The 12,116-nt window shown below is 43.2% G+C and overlaps 1 protein-coding gene across 1 annotated transcript in view; it reads left to right on the top strand.

Moving 5' to 3' along the window:
* The window catches only part of LOC120052027 (plexin-B2-like), a 40,621-nt gene that overhangs the window by 15,889 nt on the left and 12,616 nt on the right, over window positions 1-12,116 (top strand). Inside the window, exons 20-24 of the mRNA XM_038998893.1 lie at window positions 76-261; window positions 534-670; window positions 8,738-8,838; window positions 9,073-9,302; window positions 9,611-9,792. Coding sequence (XP_038854821.1) covers window positions 76-261; window positions 534-670; window positions 8,738-8,838; window positions 9,073-9,302; window positions 9,611-9,792 — 836 coding nt within the window. The remainder of the gene's footprint in view (window positions 1-75; window positions 262-533; window positions 671-8,737; window positions 8,839-9,072; window positions 9,303-9,610; window positions 9,793-12,116) is intronic.

Here is a 12,116-nt window from a genome sequence, read left to right on the forward strand (position 1 = left end):
TCCTCCTGACTCATAGTTACAGTATGTTGTTACCTACAGTACGCCCAATAATTCCTTACCATGTTCCACCTCCAGGGCCGAGGTTTCGAAAAAGCCATGACAGCCAAAGAGGCCCAGGCGTTTGTGGGGGATGTCCCGTGCTATGTCAACGCCCTCCAGGATGACAAGCTGTTCTTGGATCCCCCGTCTAGCCAGCCCCAGGCCCGCTCCAAACGCCACCGCAGACGCAGAGACACCAGCTCCGACCCATTGGACCTGCTGGTGAGAATACACACACACACACACACAGACACACATACACACACACACACACACACACACACATGCATGGATCTGTCTTTGCTATCTTTTAACTTATCTGCAGTTTCCTAAAGATGAGTAATTGAAATCTGCTTGCCAAAATAGATCCAGAGTAACTTGGTGTCTGTCGGGGCAACTTAATGTTAACAGTTGCCAAAATTGGTTTGAAGGCATTCTTCTATCTACAGTTTTGGTAATAATAACGCTCCTGCTGCTACCTGTGTGTGTTCCAGATTAAGTTTGGGAATGGCGAGTGGGTGGTGGGCTCTGTGCACTACGAGAGCAATAATGAGGTTCCTCTCTTCATCATCATCCCTGCTGTCATCATCCCCATGCTGCTCATCATCCTCGTCTCCGTCTACTGCTACAGGTAGGCTAGATAACCAGAATGCAGGACAGTTACACCATGCCACCTTTAGGCTAGATAACCAGAATGCAGGACAGTTACACCATGCCACCTTTAGGCTAGATAACCAGAATGCAGGACAGTTACACCATACCACCTTAAGGCTAGATAACCAGAATGCAGGACAGTTACACCATGCCACCTTTAGGCTAGATAACCAGAATGCAGGACAGTTACACCATGCCACCTTTAGGCTAGATAACCAGAATACAGGACAGTTACACCATGCCACCTTTAGGCTAGATAACCAGAATGCAGGACAGTTACACCATGCCACCTTTAGGCTAGATAACCAGAATACAGGACAGTTACACCATGCCACCTTTAGGCTAGATAACCAGAATACAGGACAGTTACACCATGCCACCTTTAGGCTAGATAACCAGAATACAGGACAGTTATACCATACCACCTTTAGGCTAGATAACCAGAATACAGGACAGTTACACCATGCCACCTTTAGGCTAGATAACCAGAATGCAGGACAGTTACACCATGCCACCTTTAGGCTAGATAACCAGAATACAGGACAGTTACACCATACCACCTTAAGGCTAGATAACCAGAATACTGGACAGTTACACCATACCACCTTAAGGCTAGATAACCAGAATACAGGACAGTTACACCATGCCACCTTTAGGCTAGATAACCAGAATACAGGACAGTTACACCATGCCACCTTAAGGCTAGATAACCAGAATACTGGACAGTTACACCATACCACCTTAAGGCTAGATAACCAGAATACTGGACAGTTACACCATACCACCTTAAGGCTAGATAACCAGAATACTGGACAGTTACACCATGCCACCTTTAGGCTAGATAACCAGAATACAGGACAGTTACACCATACCACCTTAAGGCTAGATAACCAGAATACTGGACAGTTACACCATACCACCTTTAGGCTAGATAACCAGAATACAGGACAGTTACACCATGCCACCTTTAGGCTAGATAACCAGAATACAGGACAGTTACACCATGCCACCTTAAGGCTAGATAACCAGAATACAGGACAGTTACACCATGCCACCTTTAGGCTAGATAACCAGAATACAGGACAGTTACACCATACCACCTTTAGGCTAGATAACCAGAATACAGGACAGTTACACCATACCACCTTAAGGCTAGATAACCAGAATACAGGACAGTTACACCATGCCACCTTTAGGCTAGATAACCAGAATACAGGACAGTTACACCATGCCACCTTTAGGCTAGATAACCAGAATACTGGACAGTTACACCATGCCACCTTTAGGCTAGATAACCAGAATACAGGACAGTTACACCATGCCACCTTAAGGCTAGATAACCAGAATACAGGACAGTTACACCATGCCACCTTTAGGCTAGATAACCAGAATACTGGACAGTTACACCATACCACCTTAAGGCTAGATAACCAGAATACAGGACAGTTACACCATGCCACCTTAAGGCTAGATAACCAGAATACTGGACAGTTACACCGTGCCACCTTAAGGCTAGATAACCAGAATACAGGACAGTTACACCATACCACCTTAAGGCTAGATAACCAGAATACTGGACAGTTACACCGTGCCACCTTAAGGCTAGATAACCAGAATACAGGACAGTTACACCATACCACCTTAAGGCTAGATAACCAGAATACTGGACAGTTACACCATGCCACCTTTAGGCTAGATAACCAGAATACTGGACAGTTACACCATACCACCTTTGGGCTAGATAACCAGAATACAGGACAGTTACACCATACTACCTTTAGGCTAGATAACCAGAATACAGGACAGTTACACCATACCACCTTTAGGCTAGATAACCAGAATACAGGACAGTTACACCATGCCACCTTAAGGCTAGATAACCAGAATACAGGACAGTTACACCATGCCACCTTAAGGCTAGATAACCAGAATACAGGACAGTTACACCATACCACCTTTAGGCTAGATAACCAGAATACAGGACAGTTACACCATGCCACCTTAAGGCTACATAACCAGAATACAGGACAGTTACACCATACCACCTTTAGGCTAGATAACCAGAATACAGGACAGTTACACCATGCCACCTTAAGGCTAGATAACCAGAATACAGGACAGTTACACCATACCACCTTAAGGCTAGATAACCAGAATACTGGACAGTTACACCATACCACCTTAAGGCTAGATAACCAGAATACAGGACAGTTACACCATGCCACCTTTAGGCTAGATAACCAGAATACTGGACAGTTACACCATGCCACCTTAAGGCTACATAACCAGAATACAGGACAGTTACACCATACCACCTTTAGGCTAGATAACCAGAATACAGGACAGTTACACCATACCACCTTAAGGCTAGATAACCAGAATAGAGGACAGTTACACCATGCCACCTTTAGGCTAGATAACCAGAATACTGGACAGTTACACCATGCCACCTTAAGGCTACATAACCAGAATACAGGACAGTTACACCATACCACCTTAAGGCTAGATAACCAGAATACTGGACAGTTACACCATACCACCTTAAGGCTAGATAACCAGAATACTGGACAGTTACACCATACCACCTTAAGGCTAGATAACCAGAATACAGGACAGTTACACCATGTCACCTTTAGGCTAGATAACCAGAATACAGGACAGTTACACCATACCACCTTAAGGCTAGATAACCAGAATAGAGGACAGTTACACCATGCCACCTTTAGGCTAGATAACCAGAATACTGGACAGTTACACCATGCCACCTTAAGGCTACATAACCAGAATACAGGACAGTTACACCATACCACCTTTAGGCTAGATAACCAGAATACAGGACAGTTACACCATACCACCTTAAGGCTAGATAACCAGAATACTGGACAGTTACACCATACCACCTTAAGGCTAGATAACCAGAATACTGGACAGTTACACCATACCACCTTAAGGCTAGATAACCAGAATACAGGACAGTTACACCATACCGCCTTTCTCCATGACCAACATACAGGACAGTTACACCATACCACCTTTAGGCTAGATAACCAGAATACTGGACAGTTACACCATGCCACCTTTAGGCTAGATAACCAGAATACAGGACAGTTACACCATACCACCTTAAGGCTAGATAACCAGAATACTGGACAGTTACACCATACCACCTTTAGGCTAGATAACCAGAATACAGGACAGTTACACCATGCCACCTTTAGGCTAGATAACCAGAATACAGGACAGTTACACCATGCCACCTTTAGGCTAGATAACCAGAATACAGGACAGTTACACCATACCACCTTTAGGCTAGATAACCAGAATACAGGACAGTTACACCATACCACCTTAAGGCTAGATAACCAGAATACAGGACAGTTACACCATGCCACCTTTAGGCTAGATAACCAGAATACAGGACAGTTACACCATGCCACCTTTAGGCTAGATAACCAGAATACAGGACAGTTACACCATGCCACCTTAAGGCTAGATAACCAGAATACTGGACAGTTACACCATGCCACCTTTAGGCTAGATAACCAGAATACAGGACAGTTACACCATACCACCTTTAGGCTAGATAACCAGAATACAGGACAGTTACACCATGCCACCTTAAGGCTAGATAACCAGAATACAGGACAGTTACACCATACCACCTTAAGGCTAGATAACCAGAATACTGGACAGTTACACCATACCACCTTAAGGCTAGATAACCAGAATACTGGACAGTTACACCATACCACCTTAAGGCTAGATAACCAGAATACAGGACAGTTACACCATGCCACCTTTAGGCTAGATAACCAGAATACAGGACAGTTACACCATGCCACCTTTAGGCTAGATAACCAGAATACAGGACAGTTACACCATGCCACCTTAAGGCTAGATAACCAGAATACTGGACAGTTACACCATGCCACCTTTAGGCTAGATAACCAGAATACAGGACAGTTACACCATACCACCTTTAGGCTAGATAACCAGAATACAGGACAGTTACACCATGCCACCTTAAGGCTAGATAACCAGAATACAGGACAGTTACACCATACCACCTTAAGGCTAGATAACCAGAATACTGGACAGTTACACCATACCACCTTAAGGCTAGATAACCAGAATACTGGACAGTTACACCATACCACCTTAAGGCTAGATAACCAGAATACAGGACAGTTACACCATGCCACCTTTAGGCTAGATAACCAGAATACTGGACAGTTACACCATGCCACCTTAAGGCTACATAACCAGAATACAGGACAGTTACACCATACCACCTTTAGGCTAGATAACCAGAATACAGGACAGTTACACCATACCACCTTAAGGCTAGATAACCAGAATACAGGACAGTTACACCATGCCACCTTTAGGCTAGATAACCAGAATACTGGACAGTTACACCATGCCACCTTAAGGCTAGATAACCAGAATACTGGACAGTTACACCATACCACCTTAAGGCTAGATAACCAGAATACTGGACAGTTACACCATACCACCTTAAGGCTAGATAACCAGAATACAGGACAGTTACACCATACCGCCTTTCTCCATGACCAACATACAGGACAGTTACACCATACCACCTTTAGGCTAGATAACCAGAATACAGGACAGTTACACCATGCCACCTTAAGGCTAGATAACCAGAATACAGGACAGTTACACCATACCACCTTAAGGCTAGATAACCAGAATACTGGACAGTTACACCATACCACCTTAAGGCTAGATAACCAGAATACTGGACAGTTACACCATACCACCTTAAGGCTAGATAACCAGAATAGAGGACAGTTACACCATGCCACCTTTAGGCTAGATAACCAGAATACTGGACAGTTACACCATGCCACCTTAAGGCTACATAACCAGAATACAGGACAGTTACACCATACCACCTTTAGGCTAGATAACCAGAATACAGGACAGTTACACCATACCACCTTAAGGCTAGATAACCAGAATACTGGACAGTTACACCATACCACCTTAAGGCTAGATAACCAGAATACTGGACAGTTACACCATACCACCTTAAGGCTAGATAACCAGAATACAGGACAGTTACACCATACCGCCTTTCTCCATGACCAACATACAGGACAGTTACACCATATAGTACCACCTTTAGGCTAGATAACCAGAATACTGGACAGTTACACCATATAGTACCACCTTTAGGCTAGATAACCAGAATACAGGACAGTTACACCATACTACCTTTAGGCTAGATAACCAGAATACAGGACAGTTACACCATACCACCTTAAGGCTAGATAACCAGAATACTGGACAGTTACACCATACCACCTTAAGGCTACATAACCACAATACAGGACAGTTACACCATATCACCTTTAGGCTAGATAACCAGAATACAGGACAGTTACACCATACCACCTTAAGGCTAGATAACCAGAATACTGGACAGTTACACCATACCACCTTTAGGCTAGATAACCAGAATACAGGACAGTTACACCATATCACCTTTAGGCTAGATAACCAGAATACTGGACAGTTACACCATACCACCTTTGGGCTAGATAACCAGAATACTGGACAGTTACACCATACCACCTTTGGGCTAGATAACCAGAATACAGGACAGTTACACCATACTACCTTTAGGCTAGATAACCAGAATACAGGACAGTTACACCATACCACCTTTAGGCTAGATAACCAGAATACAGGACAGTTACACCATACCGCCTTTCTCCATGACCAACATACAGGACAGTTACACCATATAGTACCACCTTTAGGCTAGATAACCAGAATACTGGACAGTTACACCATATAGTACCACCTTTAGGCTAGATAACCAGAATACAGGACAGTTACACCATACTACCTTTAGGCTAGATAACCAGAATACAGGACAGTTACACCATACCACCTTAAGGCTAGATAACCAGAATACTGGACAGTTACACCATACCACCTTAAGGCTACATAACCAGAATACAGGACAGTTACACCATATCACCTTTAGGCTAGATAACCAGAATACAGGACAGTTACACCATACCACCTTTAGGCTAGATAACCAGAATACAGGACAGTTACACCATACCACCTTTAGGCTAGATAACCAGAATACTGGACAGTTACACCATACCACCTTAAGGCTAGATAACCAGAATACAGGACAGTTACACCATGCCACCTTTAGGCTAGATAACCAGAATACTGGACAGTTACACCATGCCACCTTAAGGCTACATAACCAGAATACAGGACAGTTACACCATACCACCTTAAGGCTATATAACCAGAATACTGGACAGTTACACCATGCCACCTTAAGGCTAGATAACCAGAATACTGGACAGTTACACCATACCACCTTTAGGCTAGATAACCAGAATACAGGACAGTTACACCATATCACCTTTAGGCTAGATAACCAGAATACTGGACAGTTACACCATACCACCTTTGGGCTAGATAACCAGAATACAGGACAGTTACACCATACCACCTTTGGGCTAGATAACCAGAATACAGGACAGTTACACCATACTACCTTTAGGCTAGATAACCAGAATACAGGACAGTTACACCATACCACCTTTAGGCTAGATAACCAGAATACAGGACAGTTACACCATACCGCCTTTCTCCATGACCAACATACAGGACAGTTACACCATATAGTACCACCTTTAGGCTAGATAACCAGAATACTGGACAGTTACACCATATAGTACCACCTTTAGGCTAGATAACCAGAATACAGGACAGTTACACCATACTACCTTTAGGCTAGATAACCAGAATACAGGACAGTTACACCATACCACCTTAAGGCTAGATAACCAGAATACTGGACAGTTACACCATACCACCTTAAGGCTACATAACCAGAATACAGGACAGTTACACCATATCACCTTTAGGCTAGATAACCAGAATACAGGACAGTTACACCATACCACCTTTAGGCTAGATAACCAGAATACAGGACAGTTACACCATACCACCTTTAGGCTAGATAACCAGAATACTGGACAGTTACACCATACCACCTTAAGGCTAGATAACCAGAATACAGGACAGTTACACCATGCCACCTTTAGGCTAGATAACCAGAATACTGGACAGTTACACCATGCCACCTTAAGGCTACATAACCAGAATACAGGACAGTTACACCATACCACCTTAAGGCTATATAACCAGAATACTGGACAGTTACACCATGCCACCTTAAGGCTAGATAACCAGAATACTGGACAGTTACACCATACCACCTTTAGGCTAGATAACCAGAATACAGGACAGTTACACCATATCACCTTTAGGCTAGATAACCAGAATACTGGACAGTTACACCATACCACCTTTGGGCTAGATAACCAGAATACAGGACAGTTACACCATACCACCTTTGGGCTAGATAACCAGAATACAGGACAGTTACACCATACTACCTTTAGGCTAGATAACCAGAATACAGGACAGTTACACCATACCACCTTTGGGCTAGATAACCAGAATACAGGACAGTTACACCATACCACCTTTGGGCTAGATAACCAGAATACAGGACAGTTACACCATACTACCTTTAGGCTAGATAACCAGAATACAGGACAGTTACACCATACCACCTTTGGGCTAGATAACCAGAATACTGGACAGTTACACCATACCGCCTTTCTCCATGACCAACATACAGGACAGTTACACCATATAGTACCACCTTTAGGCTAGATAACCAGAATTCTGGACAGTTACACCATATAGTACCACCTTTAGGCTAGATAACCAACATACAGGACAGTTACACCATACCACCTTTCTCCATTACCAACATACAGGACAGTACACCATACCACCTTTCTCCATGGATGTGGGGGTGACAACTTCATTTGGTGTCAAGGGATCCAAGCCAGCCGAATGGTGCGCAATACACAAAAATGTACAATGTTACATGAGTTAGTGTTCATGTTGGTGTCGGTTTTTGTCTCTGTTCATTGCTCTGCCCATGTTAATGATTGTGTTGTGTGCACAGGAGGAAGAGCCAACAGGCTGAAAGAGAGTATGAGAAGGTGAAACACCAGCTGGAGAATCTGGAGGAGAGTGTACGAGATCGCTGCAAGAAAGAGTTCACAGGTACTACATTATAACCACAGCTGTCAAGCAGAACTGTCTAAGGCCACCAAGGGTCTTCATTACACTTCATTAAACCTCATATTACGTACTTCATCTACACATCCATACATCTATGTATCTTCATCAAGACGTGATTTAAAGTAACGAATATGGTAGTTTATGTTTGTGTTGCTTAAAAGTCTCAGGATGAGAACATGTGCAAGGTACTCAGACATTTCTCCTTTGCCTTCACAGACCTGATGATAGAGATGGAGGACCATACCAACGAACTGAGCGAGGGGCGAATCCCCTTCCTGGACTATAAGACCTACACGGACCGCGTCTTCTTCCTGCCTTCCAAGGACGGGGCCAACGATGTGATGATCACGGGCAAGCTGGACATCCCTGAGGCACGGAAGGCCATCGTGGGCCAGGCCCTCAACCAGTTCTCTAACCTGCTCAACTCCAAGACCTTCCTCATCAATGTAAAGCCCCTTCAGACCACTTAACTGTCTTTGTAATGGTGCATCTATGGCTGGCTCTTTTGTCTCCTTTCCTTCATCTAAAACCGAGAAAAGGTGAAAGCTGTGTTGGTTACCTGTTGGATATGTTTGAGGCTTGTACCAGTCCAATTCCTTCATATTAGGGCAGAAGAAGTAAAGGAGACATGGAGAGATGGCTATTTCAGATTATTGCAATCTCCCTTCCATTGTTTACAGTTAAAGATTTATCCCCATTTATGTTAACTGGATTACCATTAACTGCATATTCTGTTAAACTCCACTGTGTGTAGTTCATCAAGACCTTGGAAGGACGTCCAGACTTCAACGCCCGGGCCAAGGTGTACTTTGCATCCCTGCTAACGGTGGCTCTGCATGGGAAGCTGGAGTACTACACGGACATCATGAGGACCCTGCTGCTGGAACTCATGGGGAACTATGTCGACAGCAAGAACCCCAAACTCATGCTGCGCAGGTCGGGACCACCAACCGCTGTCACTTACAGTAGCTACCATTCCTCATAGTAGTTCTGTTAGTTCTACCTATCTTAGATTTAGTTCTGCTAGCTCTACCTATCTTAGATTTAGTTCTGGAAATTCTACCTATCTTAGATTTAGTTCTGGTAGCTCTACCTATCTCAGATCAAGATAGGTATACAACAGGTGTAGACTTTACCATGAAATGCTTACTTACAAGCCCTTAACCAACAAGGCAGTTTTAAGAAAAATAGAGTTAAGAAAATATTTACTAAATTAACGAAAGTTTTAAAAAAGCAACAAAGTAAAATAACAATAACAAGGCTATATACAGGTTGTGGGGTGGTACAGGTTGTGAGGGGGTACAGGTTAATTGAGGTAATATGTACACGACCGGTCAAAAGTTTTAGAACACCTACTCATTCAAGGGTTTTTCTTTATTTTCTACATTGTAGAATAATAGTGAAGACATCAAAACTATGAAATAACACATGGAATCATGTAGTAACCAAAAAAGTGTTAAACAAACCAAAATATATTTTATATTTGAGATTCTTCAAATAGCCAACATTTGCCTTGATGACAGCTTTGCACACTCTTGGCATTCTCCCAGCTTCACCAGCTTCATGAGGAATGCTTTTCCAACAGTCTTGAAGGAGTTCCCAGATATGCTGAGCACTTGTTGGCTGCTTTTCCTTCACTCTGTGGTCCGACTCATCCAAAACCATCTCAATTTGGTTGAGGTCAGGGGATTGTGAAGGCCATGCAGCACTTCATCACTCTCCTTCTTGGTCAAATAGCCCTTACACAGCCTGGAGGTGTGTTGGGTCATTGTTCTGTTGAAAAACAAATGATACCAAACCAGATGAGATAGCGTATCGCTGCAGAATGCTGTGGTAGCCATGCTGGTTAGGTGTGGCTTGAATTCGAAATAAATCACAGACAGTGTCACAAGCAAAGCACCCCCACACCATCACCCCCACACCTCCTCCTCCATGCTTTACGGTGGGAAATACACATGCAGAGATCATCTGTTCACCCACACCGCGTCTCACAAAGACACAGCGGTTGGAACCAAAAATCTCCAATTTGGATTCCAGACCAAAGGACAAATTTCCACTGCCATTGCTTGTGTTTCTTGGCCCAAGCAAGTCTCTTCTTCTTATTGGTGTCCTTTAGTTTTTTTTGCAGCAATTCGACCATGAAGGCCTGATTCATACAGTCTCCTCTGAACAGTTGATGTTGAGATGTGTCTGTTACTTGAACTCTGTGAAGCATTTATTTGGGCTGCAATTTCTGAGGCTGGGAACGCTAATGAACTTATCCTCTGCAGCAGAGGTAACTCTGGGTCTTCCTTTCCTGTGGTCGGTCCTCGTGAGAGCCAGTTTCATCATAGCGCTTCATGGTTTTGCACTAGAAGAAACTTTCAAAGTTCTTGAAATATTCCGGATTGACTGACCTTCATGTCTTAAAGTAATGATGGACTGTCATTTCTCTTTGCTTATTTGAGCTGTTCTTGCAATAATATGGACTTGGTCTTTTACCAAATAGGGCTATCTTCTGTATACGCTCCCTACCTTGTCACAACACAACTGATTGGCTCAAACGCATTAAGAAGGAAAGAAATTCTACAAATTAACTTTTAACAAGTCACACCTGTTAAATGAAATGCATTCCAGGTGACTACCTCATGAAGCTGGTTGAGAGAATACCAAGAGTGTGCAAAGCTGTTATCAAGGCAAAGCGTGGCTACTTGAAGAATCTCAAATATAAAATATATTTAGATTTGTTTAACACATTTTTGGTTACTACATGATTCCATATGTATTATTTCATAGTTTTGATAGCTTCACTATTATTCTACAATGTAGAAAATAGTAAAAATTATTATTAACCATTAAATGAGTAGGTTCTCTAAAACTTTTGACCGGTATTGTACATGTAGGGGTAAAGTGGCTATGCAGAGATAATAAACAGCGAGTAGCAGCAGTGTAAGAAAAAAAGGGGGGAGGTCAATGTAAATAGTCCGGGTAGACATTTGATTAATTGTTCAGCAGTCTTATGGCTTGGGGGTAGAAGCTGTTAAGGAGCCTTTTGGACCTAGACTTCGCGCTCCGGTACCACTTGCCATGCGGTAGCAGAGAGAACAGTATGACTTGGATAACTGGAGTCTTTCACAATTTTTTGGGCCGTACGTACTGTGCCGTACGCACTACCCTCTGTATCGCTTTACGGTCAGATGCCGAGCAGTTACCATTCCAGGCAATGATGCAATTAGTCAGGATGCTCTCGATGGTGCAGCTGTTGAACTTTTTGAGGATCT

Source organism: Salvelinus namaycush, chromosome 8 (genome assembly GCF_016432855.1).
Source record: "Salvelinus namaycush isolate Seneca chromosome 8, SaNama_1.0, whole genome shotgun sequence".
NCBI classification, from domain to species: domain Eukaryota; kingdom Metazoa; phylum Chordata; class Actinopteri; order Salmoniformes; family Salmonidae; genus Salvelinus; species Salvelinus namaycush.